Source organism: Peromyscus californicus, unplaced genomic scaffold (assembly GCF_007827085.1).
Source record: "Peromyscus californicus insignis strain IS unplaced genomic scaffold, ASM782708v3 Scaffold_5__1_contigs__length_169319896, whole genome shotgun sequence".
Classification (NCBI taxonomy): Eukaryota; Metazoa; Chordata; class Mammalia; order Rodentia; family Cricetidae; genus Peromyscus; species Peromyscus californicus.
The window spans coordinates 94,859,859-94,886,964 of record NW_026294573.1 but is presented as its reverse complement, the minus strand read 5'-3'; the positions used below and the strand labels follow the sequence as shown (position 1 = coordinate 94,886,964).

The window sequence follows — 27,106 nt, the reverse complement described above, 5'->3', positions numbered from 1 at the left end:
TCTTCCTCGGTCCAACAGTCAGTGGAGACATTTTGCAAACATGAAGCCACATTACATCCCTTGCTCTAGTTCCTCTGGCTTCTGTCATGGATCTTAAGCACGTCTTCAAGCATGGCCTAGCATCAGTGCTTTACACCTGCTGTTCTTCCTCCTAGGAAAGTCCTGACTTCTCTAGGAATACACCAGAACTGTCTTGGGAGTCAACTTATTCCACTCCCTTCAAAATGGCATCTCATCACTCTTTCTGCCCTCCTTACATGATCTCTTGTTTTCTTCACTGCACAGACCCATGCTGTCACATCAGCTGACCTGTGTATTCCTGATGTCTACCCTTATGTGAGCAAACGACGCAGTGAGGTTACTGTGCTCACTGCTGAGTTGCAATAACTGGCAAGCCTAGCCTGTACTGTGTGAGTGTCTGCAATACCACCTATTTTCTCAGCCTTATCCGGTAGACCTTCCCTCTGACCCAGAAAGGACATTCACGTCAGCTCTCACTCATCTCATATTCCCACTGCCAGGTTGACTATGTTCTTTGAGGGTCTCTAGCCTATTGCAGTCATCATAGGAGTTTGTGATGAATTCTTGGATGGAGCAAACCAGAACACAGGCCTCAGAGTTTATAGGTCTTAAGTTCAAGTTCCACTCTGACCAATGAACTCTCTCGATGACTGTGGGCACAGCACCTAACTTCTGTGATCCACAGTGCCATCTGTGAAATGGGCACAATAAGGGGTACCTCACTGTGTCCTGTGAATAATGCAGGCAAATGAAGTCCCAGTACCATAATCCACCTGTGGTGTCCTTGTCATTTCCTGTCAACACTTGGGCTTTGAACATAGCAACTAACTTTCTCTCTAAACATGGACCAAGCAAATGCATTTCTTCATCATTACTCAGGAAAAGCAATTGAGTGACATGTGACCAAAGTGACATGAGTGTGATCTGTCAGGAGAAGTAGGCACCCATTGCTGATACTTGACCAGGAGAAACTGGGCTCGAAGAGACAGCCAAAAATAATGTACACAATTCAGTTGGACATTTTCCATCACATCAACCATGGAGCACATCATGTCCTTTTAATTATTTTGTTTTACCCCACAATAAAAGCAGAGACAATGATAGAAGAGAAAATAGCTGGAACAAACCTTGAGCTTAGAGACATCACCCCCAAACCCTACCCCACCCGGCCATCACTACTCCTGCTTTGCTTTCTCCAAGGCCAGAAATGAACAGCAGGTAATGGGACAAGGAAGGGACCTTCCAGAGCAGTGCATGGCATGTCGAAGTCAACTCACAGGGCCCTAAGGAAATAGATACAGACGGACTTGTAGGGCAGTGTCTCTTTCTGTCTTCTGGCAGAACCCCAACTGGTCCACCTTCTCCACCTATCCAAAGGTCACTTGCCCTCAGAACCAGAGGAACAAATAATAGGCTGACAAAGGTCTGCTCCTAAAGTGGGGCACAACAGCAGCCCCTCTGTCACTGATGCATGGGCACAGTTAAAACAAAAGAGAAAGACACAACAGTGATGTGTTGTGCTCAATCCCAGGGTTTTCAGAACTTCCCAAATGTGCTGTTTGTTCAACGACCACCATGAAATACTTCTATTGCCAGAAAACCAAGTATCTTTTGATATTTGGAGGGAAAAGGATGATACAAGCATGGAAAATGAGCGAAAGGATCAAAGGCTGGACCAAGTCTGAGAAAATTTCCCCCATGAATTACTGTGTTCCAGTGTACTGAAACACTGTAGTCTGCTTTGTGTATGACAGCTGGAACAGACAGTGGCTGGGACTGGTGGAAAAGGTGATGTCAGGACAATGTCCACTCTGACACACGTGACAACATGTAGCCTAAAGGCCAAAGCCGCTCAGCGTTCACTAGGGGACCATCTTCCCGAGGCTCAACCTCAAAGGCCAGATTTCACAAGGCAAAAAGGCAGGGTGAGGAAAGCCACACCATTCCTGTTGTTTTCATACGATGGCAGAATGCTCGGCCTGGTTGAAAAGCCTCACGCAGAAGCTGCTGTCAAGCAAAGTCAGCGCATGGGGTGGGAGGTGGCACGAGAGAGAATTCTCCTCTTCAGAAATTCGCAGTGGCGCAGGGGCAGAAGCTCACAGAGAAAGGTCTAGAGTAGACGTGGGGCCCTAAGCCACTAACTACCTCTGCAACGTTGGTGCATTTTAATTTCTTCTTCTCCAGCGGAGACCAAAATAATTTTTAGATTACTTGTGCTTCCAAAATTTAACGGCACAGCATATGATGTTCAAAGGGAAAGGACCATGTTAGTCAGACTCAGAACTAACTAAAGAAAAGAACAGCAGCTAGTCTGCTCACTTGGCTGAAAGGACACAACTCACCTCTTGGGCCAGCGCCGCTAAGCTGTCCAGCAATGCTTTGGTGGCTTCAGCCAGGTGGTGGGTCGGGAGAGATGTGGAGTTTAGACTTCTCTGGAAAGAGAGGAGGAACAAAAATTCTTTGTCTCTGAGCTCAAATACAAGGCTGAAATCTCTAAATAGAAAATAAACAAGTAAATCAAAACCATTCCCAATCTTGAATTTAAAAAACAAGAAACCAACTTCTAACCAAACCAGAGAACACTGTACAATTACTCTAACTGCATGCCTGCGTGTTTATTTTTCTTCAGATAAGGAGTTCTCTTTGATGAGTGATTGCGGAAATACAAATTCAAAGCTAGTGGAACAGACAACATACAAAAATATCTCATGTGGTGCACACGGACAGGCACACACGTGTGTGTGTGCTGCACATGCATGTGTGTTCAGTTCTGACCAGAAAGTCCCAACTCTATCTACATTTCTGCAAGCCACATTTTTATAGGCATGGCCTTGAGAAAAAAAGTCTGTGACGGCTTGTAGAAAAAAGGAAGGAAAGAAAAAAATTCACCAATAACCAAAGCAAGAGAAGAATTATCTTTTTTGCTCTGTTGAGTCAGCACTATTTTCACTGTTCTGAACACTGAAAATTTAACACAGAACACTGTTTTTATATTAAGTATTAGTCAACACCTTGTATTTACTAATTAATGTATTTACTTGTTGTGATACATAACCTAGCTGCACAGCAAACACAAGAAAATAGTTAATTAGACCTAAAGGAAAGATAAATTATGACATAAAACTTAAAGGGGGAACCCACAAACTCTGAAACCAGAATAGCTGCAGAAGGAGGTCCAACTTCAATTGCATGACTAGGAAGGAAGGACCAGGAAGAAAACCTCCAGGGGGAAATGCAGCATTTCTCAGGGTTTTTTTTTTTTTTAAACAGATTCTGTTTTGTTTTATTCATCATTGTAACAAACACCTAGACAGTTCCAGACTGTTTTAACAACACTCGTCAGGTCAGGGATTGTTGTGAAATTGTAACATTGAAGCTACACAGAAGGGGCAGAAGTGGACAGGACTAACTGTACGGAACAGCGTTGGAGACGTTCCTCTACCTGTATTTTTGGATGTGTTATTTTAAAGTGAATTCCAAATACAGAGTATTGAGTTATGATCATCATAATCTCAGCGGCTGACACAGTCCTGGACGCGCATTGCTAAGAAAGTCTGCCTATGAAAGAATGGGCTGCAGCTGGACACACGGACTCTACTGGGAGGGTTTATCAAGAATCAAGTGCCAGAGTTCCCACACTCAGTCCTTCCAGGGACCTGTGGTCACCCATAAACGCCATACTCAGGGATGTCTGTGATATACCTCCCAGATCATGTCAATGGCTGTTTCTTCCAGAGAGAGGGACTCAGGAGCTCAGAAACAGTGGGCAGCTGTTTTCACTATCTCCCTTCAGGTTCACCTTATAACTGAAGATCAGCCCAGCAAAAGCTGAACCTGTGGTTTTCCACAGTCAAGGAAATGCTTACACACTGATAGGTCCCAATCAGAAGCGATGGGCGGTAAACTGGTTTTGTGTTTAACATGATAAATGATGTTCAGGACTATAAAGCAAAAATAAACTGGACAAAACAAAATTGCCAACCTTATATGCTTTTCTAAAATCTGAAATGTAGGTGGGTACATTTCTCTTTTGAGGTCTACAGAAGAACCCTAGGCAAGTAACTCAAATCCCCCATGTCCCCATACCCTTGGCTATTCTGCCACAGAGGAGTAATATCTGCACATCACAGTGTTTCATAAACACTGAAAAGACACCTACTAAGTTCTTTGAGCAGAGCTTGCCACACAGTAAGCCCTCACAAGCATAAACAAGTTCATCTCCCCATTCTTTCCTTCCTTAAAATCTTACTGCCAGCTGTTCCTGAATGCAGACAGTTTCCCAGAGCTCAAGATGATAGCTATCCTGCCTCTGTGCTTTGCCCTGCATCAATCAATCAGGTCTACAAGACACCAAGTGCAAGAGCTATTTCTACCCTCAGTGGCATAGTGAGCAGTCAGCCCTATGTGGCTTCTCCATCTAAACAAATTGGCATCTTTATAAGTGGTGATTTTCCCTCTATCTGGTTTTTAATTCGGACAGTTTGGGGTAAACTTATTCTCCTTGTTTTTCAACAGTTCAAGACTGTAGGTATGAAGCTTGCACCTGCCTACGTAACCCTTGAGTGGAATGAGATGCAAACACAAGACCCTGGTTACCTCTGCCATAAGCACTGGACCTTAGGAGACGATGTGACTGTCACTAGTCAGTACTTTGGTCTGTTGGCTTAACAGATGCACTGGGGTCCTGGCCTCCTATTGGCTAAACCGATCCATACATAATATGGTATAGTAGTCAATGTCAATGTGCAGACCTTTTCACAACAGTTGTTTTTTAAAAACAACTCAGGGCTGATGAGATGAGTGAAGGAGCTTACTGCCAAGTCTCATTACCTGAATCTGACCACAGGACCTACATGGTGGAAGGAGGGAACTGCCCCCCACAAACTGTCCTATGATCTCCACGCGTATGCCATGCCAAGTGAGTGCCACACACAAACAAATAAAATGTAATTTTAAAATATTTTTTAAACAGATGTTCAGTATACTTTAACAATATCAGCGACCTGCAGTTGATACAAACTGGTGCTGGAGGCACAGACAGATGTGATAAGAGCTAATTAAAATACACGCACACAATTCAAATTCAGCATCAGTCCCAAGCTTGGGTTATCTAAATATTTTTTGCTCCAGACCTCGTTCTACTTTTCTCTGCTTGGATATTACAGGACACAGAGATGGTGCTGATGGAAATCAGCAGACGGACATGTTTCAAACTGACAGTCAAAAAGATAAGCCCTTTGATAACTCCTCCTGGATCAGTTAGATAGTCATGTTTTCCACCTCACCTCATTATTTATAAATAAATCCTCAGCAGATGAAAGAGCTGAAAGAAAAGTGAAAGTTTAAAACAAATTGGAGAAAATATTAGAAAGTATTATTTATGAACTTGAGGTAAGGAAGAATTTTAATATAAAAAAGGATCCAGCCGGGCGGTGGTGGCACTTGGGAGGCAGAACCAGGTGGATCTCTGTGAGTTCAAGACCCGCCTGGTCTACAGAGCGAGATACAGGAAAGGCGCAAAGCTACACACAGAAACCCTGTCTCGAAAAACAAAACAAAACAAAAAAAAGAAGGATCCAACCAAAAAGAAGAAAGCAGATCTACACTTTAAATGTAAGATCTGTGTATCAAATGATATCACAAATGACCTTAAAAAATTAAGTCAAATACTAGAATGGGATTTTTTTTAGAACTTTAGTATAAAATGGAATACCAGATAGCAGTTAATATGAATTAGATCCACATGCATCAACACTGATACATCTCCAAAAACATAGGGCTTCACGAGAAAGAACAGGGGCAGCTCTGCGTGCGTGCGCGCGCGCGCGCGCGCGCACACACACACACACACACACACACACACACAAACACACGTGAACACATGCAAGCCTATACTACGCACCGCTGTTGACAGAATTTAAACATATACAGTATAACGTATAAAAACATGCAACTTCAGAATGGGGTGCCTTTGAGGAAACTGGGTTACACAAGTGGCAGCCATGGCATCTACGGTTTAAGTCTTGACTACAATCTGAAGTAAGTCTGGCTGAATGATGGCTAGTGACCCACTGGTGATGTTTCTGTTATTCCTTTTTCCTAATTTTCTCTTTAATTCAATACAATTACCATAAAGGGGGAAGTCTGACAGCGTGGGGATAAAGAAGGGTGGAATGCACGTCAGATCTAAAAGGCAGCTAACTCCATTCAATACAGTTAACGAAAGGAATAAATCAGGCCTTGAAACTTGAACACAGAATGGTGTCCTCTTCTGCTATTCACGGTGACCTCCTGCTCGCACTTCCTTGATGAAGGACAAGCTTGCCACAACAGTGCTCCAAAAAGCTCCAAGAATGCACTCAAAGTACTCAGTAATGCACAGCTCGGAATTCCTATTGTTTTTTCTTGACTGGGGACATCCTCTTGACTATGAATTCAAGTAAGTCCCCATTGTACACAGTAAGGAAAGTATTTTCTGGCATGGAGTAAAGAAAGGAGTACAGAAAAATAAAACATTTAGTTAAGGACTGTACTTTCTATTATTTAGCCTAACGGGAATTTATGTATTGTTCGATATATTTAGATCATAACTAAATACCATAATATCATAGAACATTATTCACAAATTCTTACCTTATTACTCAAAGACTTCCACCCATTTTCTGTAACACGTGTTAATTATATCAGGGCAATATTTCCTAAAAGCCCCCAAATGACAAAGGCTATTGTGTCCCCTTCCTTTCAGAGTCTAACTGATGACATCATCACTTCTTCTATCCGAGCTAGCTTCACAGTTATGTTGTGAAGACTGAAACATTTTCAAAGTCGAGAACCTAGCAAAGTCCACTTGGCTTTCATTTCTGAGCTGTTTCTTCCTTTCTTTTTTTTTTTTCCCTCAACACAGGGTAGTGCACACTTGTTAGCATATCACAATGAGGCACTCGGTAGATGTTTCCAGAAGAAAAGCTTAAAGGGGAAGAGACACATCTCAGAGGAGAGAAGCGAGCCAGTGTAATCCCACTTCAAAAGCCATGCAAATCCCCAGAAGTGCTCTGCTGTGCATCCCCCTCACTAACCTCTGGAACCTGCCATGGTTACCCTTGATCTACAGATGACATTCAGGGCCCTGACATGGCTCACACAGTCTGCCTCTGGTAGACTTTGTCTCCTTCCCCAACATCACATCTCATCATTGCTCCTCCTGTCAATCACCCCATCAGTAGTCCAGCCCACCCTGAATGATCTCAGTGATACACGGTTCCCCATATATCACCTTTTCTTCCCATTCCCCTCCAGATCCTGCAGATACCATGTTTTCTTTTGGCAGCATTCCCTATTCTTGACCTGGCCAACATTCACTGTTTAGGCCTCTAAATAGAAGACATTTTAACCTACTGAACCTAACCTGGGTTAGATGGTCAATAGGACCTTCAAAGCACCTAGCATCTATTGTTGCTACACAGCAACTGCACCTTTCCTGACTCATCCTGACCCTTCCTCTCTTCCAGAACAGAAATTCAGAGAGCAATGCACCTTCCACACTACTGCCTCCCTGTCTCTGCTCATAGTACTAATCCAGCTCAATAAATACTGGCGGAATCAATTTTTTTTTTGTAGATAATGACTATATAAAATGAAGTGGAAAATATTATTTATCACCAATGCATCCTAAATTATAGTCAAATAAGAATACAGGACAGACCCTCCAACTAAAATGCGGCTGAAAACTATCTTCAATTTACAGAAATCTGACATTCAAAATTTTCAGGGACATAGTATGCAATTTTGTATGTCTCTTGTAAATGCATGTTACAAGATGATCCCTGGTACATGCCTGACTTGCCTTCAGAGCTGTGCATTGCAGCAGCTGTCTATTATCCCAGGTCTGAAGCAAGAGGGTCACAAGATCAAGACCAATCTGAAGTATCTATCAAGACACTATCCTAACAATAACAACCTTTCCCTTAAAAGCAGATGTAACTCTAACCACCCCCTCTTATGTGACCCTAGATTAAGGATTAATAAACTTTAAACATGGGGCTGGAGTGATGATTCCGTGGTTAAGAGCACTTACTACTCATCCAGAGGGCCTACAGTACCAGCACAGGAGCTATAACCCTGTGTAACTCCAGTCCCAGGGGATCCGATGTCCTCTTCCGGCCTCTATGGGCATCTGGCATGCACATGGTGGACAGACATGCATACAGGCAAAACATTCATACACACAAAATAGAATTTGAAAAAAGCTTTGAATTGAAAACCAGTCAGCTCTAATATTCCCATGACATCTATGGCCATACTACCCTGAACGTGCCCAACACAGCCTATTATTTCCATGACAACAAAGCTTTCCTTTGAGCGACATTTTAATATTTTTATTAAAACAGGGAATGATTGGCCTCATGTCTGAAGAAGGTACTAATCTATTAAAAATAATTCAACAATTTAAATGTTAGCTTTTCTATTAAATGTCTCATGCATTAAAGTGTTTCATGTATTGAAACACAGTTCAATACACTTATTAGCATAATTTAATAGCAAGCCTTTACCTTAGAAACTACAGTACTTCTCAAGAGCAAACATGGTATAATTAAGGCACACATGTTTGGGCAAAATGAGTTGAGCAGTCATATTTAGTAACACTAAATTCACCAATTTATCCCTCAGTTCTGTGGAGATGAACACACAGTCTAAGAATAAATCATCACAGCACGTCACTGTACCAAACACCAAATGATGACGACCACAGTTGCTTAAAGACAAAAAGCACAGTGTGTAAACAGGTGGATGGTAAAAATCAAACAAAGTTCATAAAATCTAGTACTTTCCACAAATGTCTGAATGTTTCAGGCAAAATGAAAGGAAAAGCAAGAATTCTCCACTACAAAAAAATCTATATAAATTCTCCTCTACAAAAACCTGCAGAAAAGCCTTAAGCCAAATGCTACATGGGACATGCTGGAGTGTTGCGCCCTGAACAATCACAAAGTAGGCCTTAGGAGATGGCTCAGTGGTTAAAGAGCCCATGATAGAAGCATGAGAACTGGAGTTCAGATCCCCAGAACTCACATAAATATCAGGTGGGTGTGGCATCCTGCCTGCAATTCCAGTCTTGGAAGGGATAGCCAAGTGCCCTGCTTGAGTAGGCTGTCTAGTGAGACTAGCCAAAATGACAGACCCTTCTTCACTGGACAAAGTGCAAGAGAATGATTCCCAACATCTATATCCGGCCTCCATATACACATTCATGTATGCCTACACATATACGCATGTACCCACATACATGAAGGCGCACACACACACACACACACACACACACACACACACACACACACAGCCTAAAGGGAGAAAAGTCACAGATCTAAAGATAATACCAAGCTCCATTGGTACTCTTCAGTCTTTGTCTACAAAAGTCAAGAATGGACCCATCAAAGACCCTTCAGATCTTCAGGACAAGGAAGCTTCGCTCACCCATTACTCATCTGTACCTTGGAAAGTAGACAACACAGTTGTGAGGTTACTGGTCTTCTGGGAACCTTGAAGTAACCTAACATTTGAAACAAGTTCTGCCCTGGTGGGAAGATGTAGCATGAATCACAAGGCATTTGAAGAAAGTTCTTCGTTCCACAGAAACAGAATTCTCCCTTTTAGGCAGAAGGTATTCTCAGAGGTCAAGACAATCTACCCACAGTCATGTGTGCAGTATCCAAGGTACTGTTGGTATGAGATAAATCTGTGGGCTTTACCTTCCAACCTCAAGAACCAGACACCATTCCCACATCACTAAGACTATAGTGAACCAGGACCAGAGCCCCAAACTATCTAAGACAAGCCTCACTTCAGCCACACGTACAGAACCCATAAAGTTTTCAAGTATTATGACTCAGCATTTGAAATTGGTCCTCAAAGCCCACTGGAATGAAAACTCCACAGGCATCTCATCTGCCTTGCCCATGAGTGGACTTCAGTGCCTAAACCAAGTGCAACACAGAGAGCAGACATTCAGTAAACAGTCAGATCTTGTTGGATGGATGTTTCAAAAAGAGATGCTCTGCTTCCCACTGTGCATGGGAACCCTGGATGGGTACTGTTTATCATGCATCAGAGCCCTGGACAGGTACTGTTTATCATGTACCAGAGCCCTGGATGGGTACTGTTTATCATGCACCAGAGCATGAGTGAAAAAAAGAGGGATCAATAAAAACAACAGGGCACTTAGAGAACATTACAAAGAAACAATGAAAGATACTCTCCAATCAGAGGTAGTTGCGGTAGGTGCATTACTCCCTAATGATGGTCACACCCTACTCTCTGGGATCCCTGAATACATTACATAACGGGACAACATGTGCTTTGTAGAGGTAATTTGGTATGTGGAGCTCAAAACAAGGAAATCATCTTGGATTACTTGGATGAGCAGATCTAATGGCGGCAGCCCTACAAGCACAGAACTTTCTCTGCCTGGAGACAAAGAGATGTGGCAAAAGTCAGAGACTTAAACCGTGCAAGAGACTCAGCCCAGGTGCTCAGCAGAGATGTGTGAAAAGGGTGAGAGACCGCACTCCCTCTAAAAGCAAAAACTCCTGCCCAGGCCGAAAGCCAGAAGAGGGACTTCAGGTCCACAACTGTGGGGAGCTGAACTCAGCTGATACCCTCAACAAGCCCAAACGCGCATCTGTCTTCAGAGTCTCCAAACAGAAGCCCAACCCTGCCAACACCTTGGCTTCAGCCTAGATGCGCTCCCAAGGGATCCAGACTTCTGACCTTCAGGACTGTGAGTTAATAAATGCCTGCACTGTTAAGCTCCTGTGTATAAGGTACCTTGTCACAGGAGCAACAGGAAAAACAAAGCCAATGCAACAGCAGGGACCCTGACAACTGAGGCAAAGAAATTCTTCTGGCCAACTCTGCTACTCCAATACCATGGCTCTCTCCGACAGTGCTAAGGGAAGTGGAGGCTGGAGTGAGGAAGCAGACAGATCCACACATACACTTCCGTCCTCTCTCTGGAAGAAGTGCAGGAAGGACCTTCAGAAAGGTTCAGAGAAGGTGAAAGGAAGTTTACTGCTCCACCTAGCCCACATGCACAGCCAAATCCACCCGATGACCAGGAACACAATCCAAGTTGTTGCCAGGTGGTCCTAAGGGTTATTATCTTGACAGTCCAGACACTATGGACACTCAGTATTGTTACTATGTTCATGACCTCTATGAGTTCACCCTACAGACAGAGTTCCATGCATCAATCCAACCTTGTAAGTAGGGTACCCAGAACAATTCTGACATAAGACACACTTAATACTGTTCAGCAAATGAGTAAGTCTGGAGGTTGGTGGTTTTGTTTTGGGTTTTTGGCAATATCTGGACCAACGATGTCATTGTTCATTGATGTATTCTTCAGGATTGCTTTACTTATTCTGTCTCTGATTCCTAACACTGATCTTTAGAAGGAAACATCTGTCTTACCAGCATAAACCATATACTAACCATCATAAACATTAAAATTTCAGTCACTGTTTTCAGTATGCAACTTGTATTACTTGTATCAATTAAATGATCAACTTCGATTTGTCGAGCACCTAGTATGTGCCAATCCCTTGATATATATCCATTCAGAAATATATAAAACAAATAATCATAATAAATGGTACACTATACTACCTCCATATAAAATAAGAAGTGGAAGCTTGTAGAGCCTAAGATAATTTTTCCAAAGTCAATGACATGTATAAAAAGCTGAACCAATATTTGAATCCAGATCTCAATGATCTCAAGCCAGGCCCTTCTAACTCTGCAACACTGCCCCATGTTGTCCAATCACCCATAGCCTGGAGCAGACCCAGGAGAAAGAATCAGAATATTTTGGCTGAAAAATAGGGAAATATCTACACCAAAGCTAATACTCACATGAGGGGAAAATATATCAAAACATGTCTCTTCTGATGAGCTACTTTCGGTACAGAAATGCATATAAACAAAACAGTCTTCCTCCATGATACTGCATCATGCATCTGGCTGCTGTGCTCACTGTAAGTTCTTGGCACAATAACTGCCCATTGGCACAATTAACAGCACAGGTTGCCTATACTGACCATGAGAAATGTTTAAATCTCAGCCAAGTAGCAAAAGAAAAAGTGTACTTATTATAAAGCAAGTATCAGTCCTGGTGTTCCAATTAAGGCATTGATTAATTCAATAAATAACATTACAAATGTTTGAAAGACATTCCATCCCAGAGGCATCTTTCAAAACATTTTCACACACAGCACAATCCTGATCACTCACTATAGTCTACTTCAAGAGCCCCATGTTTTGATTTCAGCAAAAGCCATGGGGAAGGAGCAGAATTCCAGACACTCTCCACCCAGAAGACATGCAGTAGGCACACTGAAGCCATCTTAATCAACACTGGTTCATAAACTTACTAAGCTACAAGGATGTAACAAAAGAGGATGTCACACAGCTGACAGGTCTGAATCCCCCTGGTGTTGCAAACCCGCCCAAATGGAGACAATTTCAAGTTGAAACCTGAGCTGTTCATGGACAGATGATAAGGGCCACGGTGTCATTCTATTTTAAAAATAGTCCCAACACTCTAAAAGAGGAGGGATTTTACTGGGCTGTAAACACTACAGGTGTTCAGTGAGTAAACTGAAGAAAAAGCAAATGGATGGGCACCAGAATCAATTACTGTGTCTTCTAAAATAACTCATCATTCCTAAATTTGAAGGACAAATATTTACCTGCATTATCTTACAGTAAAGTAAAGCAGCTCCCAAGCACGATTTCATATCACACCTTTCACACCATTTATAATGACCTTGACCCTCTCTAGGTCTCACAAAATGTTGACAGTCTGCCAAGATCTGCAGCAGTACATTTATCTAACTATGTAGGGCTGTTGCTTGGAGCATTTACAAACGTCTCCAATAAAGAAATACATCTTGCTGGAAATTATAGTGATAGAAGCAATAACCAATGGAATCACAGACCACCGAAGCAAGTACTTGGTAGCTTTTAAAATGCTGAAACAGAATCAACTACTTCAGGAGTATGGAAACATTAAGCTGTTGACAATAGCTGGCATGTGTACACACCACAGAAGCACCTAGAAGAAATCCATGATTTTGCTACCAACTATGCCTCAAGCAACAGCTAGAGTCACAGAACTGAGCCATATGCAAGAACTTCTTTACAGTTCAGAAAGTCTACACTGAGCTATTTCTAAAGCCCACTCCAAAGTATGAAGTAGGCTCAGGATCCTGACAGAAACTGATCATCTTAGAACCCCCTAAGAATGCAGAGTTCTCTATAAAGCAATCCAGCTTCACAGAGTTCAACATGATTACAGCATAATGAAGAAAATGTCTTTTCAGAGAACCTATTGACACAATAGCTTTCTCTGGGAAACTAGAAAACAGAGTGCTGGAAGTTGCAGAATATGATTGGAGGCATTTTGCCAGAGAACTCAGAAAACTCACAGAAATATGTATTCTAGAATTTCTATAGACATAACCCTGAAGACCAACACACCTAGGCTCACTTGCATTCCTTGGTTATGGTTTGTTTTGAGACTGTGTCTTTCTAATACATTTTTGTCATTGTATGAGCTAATTAATTTTATGTGGTCTTGCCCAATCCCAATGTTTCACTATCTAACCACAATCTCCCCCTTCTGTTGGTAGTCATCTCCTATTAATTACTTCAAGACTTTTTCTTTTCTTAAGAGTGTGCGTGTGTGTGTGAGGGTGTGCGTGTGTGTGTGAGGGTGTGCGTGTGTGTGCGTGTGCGTGCGTGCGTGTGTGTGTGTGTGTGTGTGTGTGTGTGTGTGTGTGTGTGTTTCTTCAAATGGACTCCTCCTCAGAAATATAGTATTAAAAACATGAACGATAGGTCTTCTCTAGTTGCAACAGGCACAAGAGACCATGGGCCTGGACTCAGCCACACCCAGAACATTCTTCTCCAACTCACCCCTTGGGAAACGGACTGAAATTTGAAAGAACACTCAGAATACAACTGGGCTAAATTATATCACCAAGTCCCAGCCAGCCCCAAGCTTCTACAAAAACAAGTCATGTTGCCCAGGAAAAGATTTCACATCTCCGAGACAGCAGTGCTTGAAGCTTCTGCACAGAGCATGTCCACTCACCACAACCGGCTTCAGGATGTCCATGTTGTAACGCAGCATTCGCTCTGCTGCATCCAGCTTCTCCCTTGGTAAACCACAAAGGGCAGAAACTGCCGGGTCACCAAGCCGAACGATGTCTTCCAATTTTGATCCATTACACAGGCTGGCCAAATGTAACTGGTAGCCTTGCAAAAATACCTGGAAGGGTTTCATGTAAAGAGAGAGGAGAATAGATTATCAGGACTGGAAGCTGGGTCCTGGGAGCCTTGTGGGGAACGTACATCAACACAGCTTGGAAGATCTTAAGCACAGCACCATCACGGTCACCCCAGGGGTGAGGTCTCTTTACCGAACCAGGAAATGAATCAAGGCACGATCTGCTACACGTTTCAAAACTGGAAGCCTGACTCAGTATCTCCACACTGCTGTCCCCTCTAGCACAGGGAAATACTTAATGCAAGTCTTCTTGCAATGTGACTGGAACACATGATTCAGCTAATGGAACCCCAGAGTCTAAACCCCTGGAACTATTAAAGTCATCCTAACTATTCTGGAATTTATGACACTGGACACTGAAATTTGTCTGAATCATAAAATATACATACACATACATATATATATATATGTGTATGTATATGTGTGTGTATATATATATCCTAAATCTGTATAGATATTTAACAAATCCACAGAACTATGTCCAAGGAATGCCAGGATCGGGAATATTTTGTTTTACTTGCCCCAAAAATGAACATGGAAAAGTAGGCCTCTATCAACTCTTTGGTCGACCAGTTAGTTCTAAGTCAGTCCTGCCTGTTCTATGGCAAACCCAGCAGGGAACCTCTCTTTGGCCATACACTTCTACCTAGTTAGCCTTTCCAGGTACAGATCTGAGCCTCACTATCCAGCAGATGGAATGCTCTGGAATAAGATGGAGCTGCCTTTGTTTATGGGGCTCATATTTGCATCCGTAGCACTAGAACAGCATTTGTTGTATGAATGAATGAATGATTTGGGCTCCTTATTACAGCATCACCAACCCCTCTATCAGTTTAAATGGATACAGTCCACCCTGGTCACAGAGCAGCCCTGTAGAGCAACGTGAGTGATGAACCCAGTGCCTCTCAGCACCCACGCAGATTGTAAACACTGCAGAGTATCTGACCCTCCACGGTGTCCATTCAATTTTCACCTACTGCCAGATACTCAAGTACACTTCAGGCTTACTCCTGTCTTTAGTCCCTGTCGCCATGCTGTGATGAAGAACCCCCACAACACTGAAACTCTAATTACCGTGCAAAGACCTGCCCAGGATGCCTCTTATTTTAAGCTGATGGCATGTAACAGATATGAAATTGGCAGGGGACAATGGAAATTATGCTAAACGCAACGATTTCAAAAGCCTGCTGCCTCTGGCCCACCTCCCAACCACACAATTGGTAAACACAAGGCATATTTTCCTAGTTTCATAAGAGCATGCAGCAAGCACATTTTTCTAATTTTAAAAATTCTCAGCCATGTGAAGCAAAAATCTCTTCAACTATAAACACTCCCACTACCTCTGCTTACTGTAAAGTCAAGCCAGTTTAGAGGCATAAGGCCATGTGTGGGGTCAATTCTCTTTTCTGCTAGAGAATGAAGTGAAGAAAAAGCTTTGAAAAAATCTGCCCAGGAGAAGTATGAGAATAAATTACTAGGGAAGTTCTCTAGGACCCCAAAATGAAAATTCTATGTAAACACTAATATTACACTTAAAATTTTAATAGAATTCTCCTTACGCATCTTCCCTATCTTTAAAATGAAGCATTGGGTGTTTTGTTTAATCTTTTGTGGTAGATTCTAGTTCAAGAATCCACACCTTTTTGGCTCTTATTTCCGAACTACATTTTTTTAAAAAAGCTTAATTTACCTTAACATAAAATATAACCCCTTTAGGAGGAAGTCATTATAATGCCAAAGGGCAGACACAAAATCAACTTCATTTCAACAAGCTGGCCAGCCCTGATGCTGGGTGACACATTCCCCTCACTGCAGGGTTTATCCATGCCAACCAGAGCAGGTAGTATAAAGTGAGGCAAAAATAATGTGAGCTCTAATACTTTCAACACAGCTGTTTCAAAGACAGGGATTTATTTATTTTCCAAGCCAACAATATAACAGTGATCAGGCCCACTGATGTAACTGAAGGTGGTAGCTTACCTTCTGGAGACTGACATCAGCCTGCAGCAGGCTGTCCACAGTGGGCCTTGGGAGGGACAGGTTGTGATGAAGGAATCCAGAGAAGGTTTCATTGTCCACCAGGAAATCCTGGAGCTTCAAATCTATTGAAAAATGGTGTTTTGTTTACAGTTAATAGCAAAAAAATGGGGGGGGGGCTCAACCACTATGGGGCAGGTGGAGAAGAATAGAATATTGATTGCTTCATTTTAAACGGATGGGTGACCACAGGCTTCTGGCTTACATACGCTGAGAAGTGAGTTACAGGAGCTTGTCTCACTGGGAAAGACATGGAAAGATTACTTTCTGGTGACATGTTGAGCCACACTCAGTGTGTGTTCCGGCACTGCAACAGCATAACAGTGTTGTTACACACTCGGTCTTTCCTTGTTTACAACTGAAAATCCAAACCTTTAAGATGATCTCATCCATCCTACCTGAGATTTGTGACACGATCCCTGCTGCTCCTGACCACCCAGTGCCCTGCCATGTAGCTAGAACTGAAAATACTGAAAGCCTTATTTCCACAAGCCACAGGGGCTAATCTCCTGAATCAGCAGGCAACGGTTCTCTAACTTTCCTGTGGATCGGAATCGCCTAATGGGCTGCTTCACCTAGACTGCTGCACACCAGCCCCAGAGCATCTGATTTGGGCGGCTTGTGACACAGCTGGAGCATCTGCACATCTTGCCGATGCTGCCAGTATGGGGACCACACTTTCAAGAATCACTGGAGTGACCTCTGATGCATATTCAGGTGTTTTTACAGACATGGCCATGGGATACAGAGATGCAAATCCCAGTTCCTCCAAACACTGAGAAAAATATGTAACATGTTTTTAAAAAAAAAACACCCTTTGCTAAATGCATTGACTTCTGAAAGCTTTCACACTGACTCTCATTAAGCAATTAGCTCTCCAAGTGCATTCAGGAAAGGTTTCAGCCCAGTGTCATGAAATAGAAAAGGCACTGGCCAAAAATTCAGAATTTTAGTCTCTGGTGGGAGCGACATAGGATGGTACCATTTGAATATTTCTAACATCTTTCTGAGCCTCAAGTTCTTCGGCTCTGAAGCAAGGGAATTCTGAGCGGATGCTGGGTGGGACCCTCTCCGAAACACCATCATTTTCCTGCCTTATTTTATTGACTATATTTCTCTTCTCTTTCCACTCTAAACTTCTAATAACCTGAATTCTTTTTTTGCAATTTATATTTGCAGACTTGCGGCCCACAGGCCCACACACAATCTGACCACTAGAGGGCAAACTTTACAAATCACTTACCCAAAGAGAAAGAGGTTTCATCTGAAAACAAAAATACAGGGTGTACTGATGAGAACAGGGGTTTATCCTGGGATCTCAAAGCATCTCCCAACATGGAGAAAAACAACCCAAGCAGGCTCTCAAAAGATCTAAATAACCAGGCATCAGAAGATGCCTGAGCAACTCTGCCTTGTGCAAAGTTCAGGGAGCTCCAGAATGAATAGATAAGAAGTGGTTCTCCTCAATGCCTCTATGGTTCTTTCCTACAGTTCCTCATGACACCCAGAAGCTGGTCATAGGCCTGTGAGTGCCCCTCCTTGAAATTGGCACTCCAGCAAGCTGTCATCTGCCTGCTCTTTCCATCACACAAGACACACACTAGTACCACTGAATGCAATTCTGTGGTTGCCAAGCCTCAGAGCTCCTAAGACTCACTTAGGAAGCATGCAAAACTAGTCTCCAGGTTTCATCCCTTCAGATTCTAAACCAGTGGTTCTAAGGGAGACCATTCACAAATCTTCATTTTAATAAGCAGTCTTGACACTTCCAGTATACTAGGTCTAGGAACCATAAATTATGACATGTTACTTTACTTAAATATTGCCTGCATTAAACTCTGCTTATAAGAATACAAAATGCCTTTTATCTCAGTGTTCCAAATAACTAGAACTAGGCCTGACACAGAATTACTGCTATCAATGACAGTCGAATAAGTACTAGTTGAGATTACCAGAAAGATTCCAGAAGTATCTTTCTGCTTAGTGGGTCCAGGAAGAGGCTAAGGATATCAGAACCATCCCTAGACCACAGCCCAGGAGTAAATAAGAACCCTGACCACTAGAATTGTGTTCCCAAGAACAATAACATCTTGAACACCCCAGCATTCTCATAATAGAGAGAAGGAAGTGAAGAAGGAAGGGAGGGAAAGAAAGAGGAAAGGGGAGAGGGAGGGAGGGAGGGAGGGAGGGAGGGAGGAAGGAAGGAAGGAAGGAAGGAAGGAAGGAAGGAAGGAAGGAAGGCAGAGGGCTTCAGCTGAAGCTTAAGGAAAGCCAGACACGCTTATAACTAAATTTTAAAAAAGGAGAACTGGGGCTCAGTATTGCAATACCCTATAAAACACACACACACACACACACACACACACACACACACACACACACACACACATACTGGGAATCTAAAACCTGGGTTCTATATCCATTTATTTACCAGATTGTTTGACCTACTTAAACTTCCATGACTTTACCTATAAAATGAGGGTCAAAAGATGCCTCTGGAAACCTCTGGAACCCTCTGGAACCAAAGTTGAACACAAATTCCTCCTAAGCAAAGCCACAGCAGTACACAGACACTTGAGAGCAGCTCCCTCCCTTCGGGGCAGCAGAAGTGTGGGAGGCTGACCCAGGCTGCACTTTCAATGGGTCTCAGTCACCCAGCAACACTCTGGAGACCAGCAAATGTGCTTGGCATGTTTATAAGATGCTCCTGTTATGTCAACAGGATTGGAGGATACAACTGGCTCTAGAGATAAAAAAACAGCTGGATGTGGTCAAAGTCTAACTGCCTATCCCCTGGATGAGACACAGAAACCAAGAAGCCGGTTAAACAGTCAACTGCCCTTGGCAGTGCAGGAGCATGGTGTGGCAGACGAGCTGGGTGGGGAAGCTGCCGGGAGGGCCAAAGATCCCTGGCTCCAAACAACTCAAACTTACAGTCTGGTCACGTGGCTATACACACATTATCTTCTACTGTCACATCACCACCAACAGCTGCAACTCATATATACACACAGGAAGGCAAAAGCGTGTGGTATGCTGGTTCTCAACCTTGGATGCTGCTAGACCCACTCGAGAGCTTTAAAAAAAAACTCACAAAGCCTAGACCGCACCCCAGGGCAATGAACCAGAATGGCTTAGGATAGGGACTGGGTCTCAGACATTAAAACAAAAACAAAAAAATTTCCAGCCAAGTTTAAAAAAAATAGGTGGATGTGGTGGCGCATATCTGTAGTCTCAGTACTTGGGAGGCAGAGGACTGCAAAATAGTGGCCAGCCTGGGCTACAGAGTAAGTTTCAGCCATGGTTACATAAAGAGATATACCTCAGAAACAAAACTATATGAGCAAAAAAGAGTTTGGAACCACAAAACCCAAAATGTAGCAGTGTGTCCGACTATAAGTTAGCTGTGTGGCCATAAGAAGGTTCACTAGGTCCTAGTGAAGCCAAGTATTATCTATAAAGGAAGATGACAGAACCTACATTTTGAAGACCTGGAGACTAGAGATGTTTATAAACCAGAGCAATGAGTAACTGACTAGTGACCAGTGCTTATTACTGGTAACAGATTCATGGTCACTAAAACGGCTCTTTTACTTGGCTTTGCTACACACTACATGCAGCGTGCAGAAAAAAAATGAGAACACAGCTCTGCCCTCAAGGGGTTTTCTTGGTTACTAGTAAGAGGGATGAAGAGGCGCACAAGTTACAGAAAACAGAAGAAAGGGGGAGAAAGCCAGTGGAGGAAGACAGTCTGTAAAAGCAGTCCGAAGAAGATGAAATTATCTGCAAGAATATCATGGAGGAAATCAGGTTACGGTTGTAGAAAAGACCACAAATCAACCACTCCTAGAATTTAGTGGGGTGAAGACAATCCCTCTCATGATGACAGGCACCCAGAAATTCTGTACTCAGGGGGTATATACACAGTAAATTCTCAATATGTCCATGAACAAAGAGGCATAGAGAATAAATTCCACAAAACTCCAGATCTGAGGAGTAGGAGGGAAAAAAGAGAAGTGGGAAAGAAACGGTATGAGGACGAAGTAGAGTGGTTTTGTCCTTGCTGGTCTCTGTCTTCATTATGCAGCTACCTGGGTAGGGAAATGAAAATAACGGACCAAGCCAGATGACGGAAACAGCTGTTCTTTCTGCGTGAAGATACTAGATGGGTAGATGGATGGATGGATGGAGAGATAAATGGGTGGGGATAGATGGATAGATGGATGAAAGGATGGAAGGAGAGATGGATGGGTGGAAGGAGAGATGGATAGGTGGAGGTAGATGGATGGGTACAGACAGATGGATGAGTAGATGGATGGATGAGTTGGTAGATGGATACAAATGCATGAATGTAAAATACGCTGATGTGACCAGGGAAATGGCAAGTTTTGAAGACATAAATTCATCTTGTAGTGGGAAGGAGAAAGACCACTCAGGACATGACAGTGAAACAAACGGAGTCAAGATGGCGAGAGTATCCCTAAACCCACTTGCTTTCATCAGCCCAAGGGAGGAGGAGAAGCATCTGGGAGACAGCAGCTGGAAGCACAGCAAAATAAAACAGAGGGAGGCCAAGTTAATTAAATGATGAAACACAGCCAGACACAGTGGCTCACACTTGCAATCCCATCTATTCAGGAGGCTGAACTAGGAGGACCACAAAGTCAAGGTCTTCTTGGTCCACAATATGAGCTCAAGGCCAGCCTGGGCAACCCAGTGAGAGACACCCTGTCTCACAATAAAAAATTTTAAAAGGCTGTGGGTGTGTCTCAGTGGTCAGAGCACTTACCTAGCAGGCATAAAGTCTGAGCTCCATCCCCAGTACCAGAATAAATAAGTAAACAAATACGTGAACAAACAAACAACAAAAATGACAATAGCATCCACCTCCCTGGATCGACAGTGAGGGTTAAGTGAGAGAGGTACGTGCAAGTCGGGAATGCCTGTGCTGAGTGAAATATTCCCTAAAGAGCTGCCCATATGATCCTGTTCCGCTGTTCTCATTAGCTGAGCTGCTGTGTTCAGAATAGATACGGAGAAGGGACCTTTGCCAAGAACATCGGGATGCCAAATTCATGGCTGATAAAATGAGTCTGTGTGAGCCCATGTGTGTGCACACAGATTTATGTGTGTACTATGCATTTGCCTGGCTGAGTTCCCAGGTGGGATAGAACTATTTTTCCTTTTTTTTTTTTTTCCTCTGCTGATACTGCGTACAAGGAAAGGTCAAGGCTCACTCAAGTGTCTATTCAGAACTTCGTGAAAAAAAATGAATAAAAGCCAGGCCTGATGGCACAGGCCCATTATAACCCAGCTATCTGGGGCTCTGGGGCAGGAGGATGACAAGTACAAAGCCAGCTTCAGCAACTTAACAACTCTTTGTCTCACAAAGAAAAGGGGGAAATGGGCAGGGGAAATAGCTCCAGGGTAGAACATTCTTCTAACATGCAACCTCCCCCCCCCCCCCACTCCCACCCCGTTCAATCCTACAAAAAAGAAAGGAGAGAGAGAAGGAGGATGGGGATGGTGACAAATAAAAACATAATAAACCTAACATTTTCTAGAGAATCAACAAGAAGGATCACATTGTCGCCAGACAACGGATAGGACAGACACAAGTAGATGACCAGTAGTAGCACAGCAGGAACTCTAGGGAAGACAAAGAACACTTGCTGGGAAAGACAGTCACTCAGTCATTTAACTCTTAACCAAATGAGTTGACATGGGCCTGACTTTTGTAGAATATGTGGCTGGGGAAAATGTTCTCTGAAAAACTATTTTCCATGTTTCTGAGGGAACACAGGGCCCAGGAGGTCCAGCACCAGAGGCAGATACCGGAACGGCTGGGTCAAGCACTGGCTCTGCCACGCCCTACCTCCGTGACTGTGAACTTCAGAAAGGCCAGACTCAAAGACCAGCTCGACCACTCTCCACCTCGGCGACTATGAACCTCACTTAGTTCCTTTCCTTGGTCTCTCTTGGCCTCAGTTTTCTTAGACATCAAATGGAGCTAGGGCCAACGAGATGGCTTAGCAGGGAAAGCACCTGCCACCAAGCTGGGTGACCCAATCTCAATCCCTGGGACCCACGTGGGGTGACTTCCACAAGTTGTCCTCTCCCTTCACATCCCATCCCAATACATACAAAATAGATACATAAAGTGCAAAAATGTTTTTAAAATAAAATGGAACGAATAACATTCAGAGGTTGGTGTGGAAAGCAAAGATTAAGAATGTAAACCTGACAGTGGGCTGGGAAGATGGCCCACTCAATAAAATACCTATTGGGCAAGCGCAAGGAACTGAACTCCACCCCCACCCCCCACCCCCCCACCCCACCCCCGCCCAACACCCATGTAAAAAGTCATGCACCATGGAACATGTCTGCAATCCCAGTGCTGGGAAGGTGGACATAGGCCGATACCTGAGGCTTGCTGACCAGCTGGTATATCCAAATCAGTGAGCTCCAGGTTTAGGGAGAGACCCTAAATTCATAGCTGACCTCTGGCCTAGTATGTACACACACACACACACACACACACACACACACACACACACACACACACACAGAGTCACACAAGATCAACAGCCTACTAGCTCAGAGTATTTACACGTGTGATAACTGTCACAGACTATGACAGAAAGCTGTATGCAATAAAAGGCCACAGGAGTTCTCACTGCAATCCCTTCAGCATGGACCAAAGCACCTGAGCTGCTGAGCCCAGCTTCCTGATTGGCCCGAGAGGCAAACAGCCACCCACCATGTCCCTGGAGCTTTGGGCACAGTGAAGCAGGGCAAAGGGGGAGTGAAAGGGCAAACAAAATAAGAGGTTGGCGTCTAAAAGGAACAAACAGATGAGCTGCGTCCATGGGCTGGGAAAGAGTGAGACACAATCCTGGGTTTCTTGCTAGTTAGTCATCTGGGTCAGGCCTCTGCGCCCAAGCTAAGGAAACATCACAGGCAGATAGAGGCGGGTGGTAAAGAGAAGCCCTAACCCTGGGGGTCTTCCTGGCCAAAGAAGTGTTCCCTCCCTTCTCTCCCGCCTGCCTGCTGGACCCCAGGCTTGGGAGCAGAGGAGGAGGGAGGAGGAGGGAGGAAGGAGAAGGAGGAGGAGGGAAGCCCTGGCACCAGCAGCTGGGGTTACTCTCGGTCAGTGCCCTCTCCAAGCCCCAGCTTCAGTTTCAAGATCTCTGCAGTCTTGTGCTCTCCACAAAAAGGAACCACAGCAATCAGCAGCTTGAGAAGTGGGTGGAGGCAGCAAAAGAGGAAAAGGAGAAGTAGACAAAAGACACACCAGCATCCCTGGCCTGCACACTCTTCTCAAACGAACCCCCTGGGGTGGCAGCAGGGTAGGGTAGTGTAGGGGTGGGGTTGGGGTCTCCTAGCCCCGGCTCTACCAAATGAGCAAAGGCTTGAGGTGGGGGTGAGGGGGGCTGGATGGCATTCTTGTGGTTTTACTTAGCCTATGTGGTTAGTCTTATAAACAAGACTGAAATATTTTCAGAAACCAAGGGGCTGGAAACAATCACACCTGTTTCTCGGTTGGTTGGTTACTTGGTTCCTTTGTTGAGAATAGTCTCGTGTAGCCATGGCTGGCTTTGAACTCCTCACTCTCCTGCTTCTGCCTCCCAAGTGCAGGCATTTACAGGCATGACACCATGCCCAGCTTTAGGGGATCTGTTTCTTGGGTTTCTTTAGTGATGCAGGGCTGTGCTTTCTTCAGGGGTGAGATGTCTCCAGAAGGCTTTGTGAGGTACTCTGGAGAGGAGAGGCAGCTGGGTGGTTAGACCCTGGGGTAACTGTTAGTGTGGACGAGGGTGGGCCAGATTGTGGGGTACACACACCTTGAGACCTCCCTGTCAGTCATGGGGCCCTGAAGAAGTTTCTCTCTCTACACTGAAGGCTTTCTGAAGAATTCAAGAAACTTCAGAAAGCTCAGCTTTGGAATTTTACGAACTGTGCCATATTGCAATTCCAGGGTTTTCCAGTTCTATGGACTTTGGAAGTCACTTTTCAGGTCCTCTGAGCCTCTGTATTTTGTAAACAAAAGTCTACCTTCCAGTGTGGGTTGAACAAGCACTAATGGCAGGCACTAAGCATGATTCAGATATAATGCATAAGAAATTACAAATTAGAGACCAAATAAATATGTTCAAAATGCATGCTGATAAAATCATCATGGCAATTAGGTGAACAGTTCCCAAGAGACCTGACTATTCATGGCTATACACCTTGAACTGTCTGGGGGAAACAGTAGCAATGCCAGAATCTTCTCTCTGGACCAACAGAAGTAGTGAAACTTTAGACACCTTGTGTTTTTTAAATTATTTGGTGCCAGTAAATGTGCATTAGTTAAATGTCTACTGTACCAGAATACCAGCGCTAAATTCAAAAGAATAAAACTATTCAGTGTGTCCCAAAGGCAGGAACAAAAGAGATATTACACAACATAATCCCTGCCCTTGTTATCTAAGAGGAGATGTGTACAGAGTAAGGGGGCAGAGCGGCCCTATCTGCTATTAGAGAATCAGACAAGATGAGAAGGGACACCTTTCCCTAGAGTCCTCTTGGATGAGATTATGACTTTCATTGAAGCACCTTTTTAAAAAGCTTGAAGACACACAAACACAGATGATGTACATACATAGATGCAAGCAAACGCTCATATGCATAAAAAGTAAACATAATAATATAATTTTATTTTTATTTTCTTAGATCTTGAAGGGTGGACTCATTCCTCTAAGTCCCTTCTACCAAGTTAGAGTAAAGGGATTCCCCCTCCAGAAGAGGGGAGCCCACGAGGGATAATGACACTGCGACACCCCAACCTCGGACTTCCAAGCTCCTTTGAAACAGTTTCTGTGATGTAAAACTACAGAGCCGTGGGTATGTTCTTATGGAAGCTAGAACGGACTAAACCAATATTCATGTCTTGCTGACAAGAAGGAAGTGGAGAAGCTGCTAGAAGCCCCTGGAATGAGGACTGGTTGTCATCTAGTAAGTGTCTGAATGGTAACAAGGAGCCAGAGAAGGCTGTGGCTCTCCCTGGCCAGCAGGTGGTGACCACATGCAGGCTGGCAGAGACAGCTCAGAAGAAAATGAAAGGTAATGCTGAGTTACTACCATTGGCCCAGAAGAGTTCTGAATCTAAGGAGAAACAAGAAACGGGAAGGCACTATCAGGGAAAACACGAAAGCAGCTGATAAGAAAACACTTCCTAGGGAGTCTTTTGTGACTACCAGAGGGGTGCAAAGCAGAGAAGGTGCTTCAAAGACAGAAGGAGAAAGGAGAGAAAGGTCAAACCACGAAAGTATGATTTAGAGACAGGAAAGACTGAATCACACAGCAGAAGGGGCAGAGGTGAGGAGGTCTGTGGGGAGGGGAGAGTTAAAACCACCCAGTTATCAGGCATGACTTGTCTCTAACTGACTGAGACCAGACACCACAGGATGCAGGTCTAGAATCATTTTGTGGGGACTTGAAAATTACAGAGAATAGGGGTGGGGAGGTAGCTCAGGAGGTACACTAGAGACAGGGACAGGGTCCCTAGAGCAAGCTGGGCAGATAAGTTAGCCAAAGAGGTGAGTCCCGGGTTTAAGTGAGGGAGCACGATTCAACTTATGTTTAAGTGAGGGAGCACCATGCAACTTATGAGGTGGACAGCAAGGAAGACCCCTGCTGACATCAACTTCTAGCCTCCACATTCACACACAGAAAGAGAGAAAGATGGAAAAACAGAGACAGAGAGACAGAAAGAGAAAGCCACACTGACAGACTAGGGAACAGGGGGAGGAAAGGAAGGAGGAGCGCACAAGTCAGACACTGAGGTGGGATTCTCTCCAGGCGGGTTTAGGGAGAACTGTGGGTAGACATCATGCGTCCATCGCCTGATTTCTTCTAACGTCTAAAATGAATAAATTTACCAGGACGCGGTGGCACTTTGTGGCAGGAACCACCGAATCGTATTTACAAAGCCTCAGACACATTATGCAGATCAATTTCCAGAACCTCTGAAAACAGCTTCCGAGAAAGGCATTGTTGTTATCCTCGTTTTTCCAAACCAGGAAACAGATAGGAGAAGGGAGCAGTTGGCTCAAGGTCACAGTGTGAAACCCAACCACGCTGATTTCACAACTCCAGTTCTTTCCACTCTACTGGAAAGAAACTACATGCATTGTTTTACTCTCTAAAATCAAAAGCTGTGACGTCACCCACGCTTCCTCACGTTAAAGTGCAGCAACCTGGCATCATAGTGTGGTGGAAAGATGTGGAACTTCAAGTCTCACAGACCCAGACCCAAGTTCCAACTCTCTGGCACTGAGCAACAGACACAACCTTTTCAGATTCAGTTTTCTCATCAATCAAATGGGGACAGTACTGATCTGCTAACGCTGCTTCAAAAAACCAAATTCCAGAGTCCACGAAAAACGTAAAATTCCACACTGACAGACATACACATCAACATTCACTGAAGCTCTATGCATAATAGCTAAGTTATAGAACCAACCTGGGTGTCCCACAACAGAGGAAGGGGTGGAACATTTTCAGCCACAAAGAACAAAGCTATGGCTTTTGGAGAAAATGGAATCAACCAGAGATAATCATACTAATCAAATTAAGTTAGTCTCGGAAAGACAGACAGTCTGTGTTTTTCTCTCACTTGGGTCCTAGATTTGATACAGATACATAGGACCATGTATGTAT

At 43.8% G+C, this 27,106-nt stretch overlaps 1 protein-coding gene across 1 annotated transcript in view; it reads right to left on the bottom strand.

Moving 5' to 3' along the window:
- Positions 1 to 27,106, bottom strand: part of Abca1 (ATP binding cassette subfamily A member 1) — a 127,918-nt gene that overhangs the window by 58,945 nt on the left and 41,867 nt on the right. Inside the window, exons 6-8 of the mRNA XM_052716106.1 lie at positions 16,346 to 16,467; positions 14,171 to 14,347; positions 2,364 to 2,453 (exon numbers count right to left, since the gene is read on the bottom strand). Of these exons, the coding sequence (XP_052572066.1) occupies positions 2,364 to 2,453; positions 14,171 to 14,347; positions 16,346 to 16,467 (389 nt within the window). The remainder of the gene's footprint in view (positions 1 to 2,363; positions 2,454 to 14,170; positions 14,348 to 16,345; positions 16,468 to 27,106) is intronic.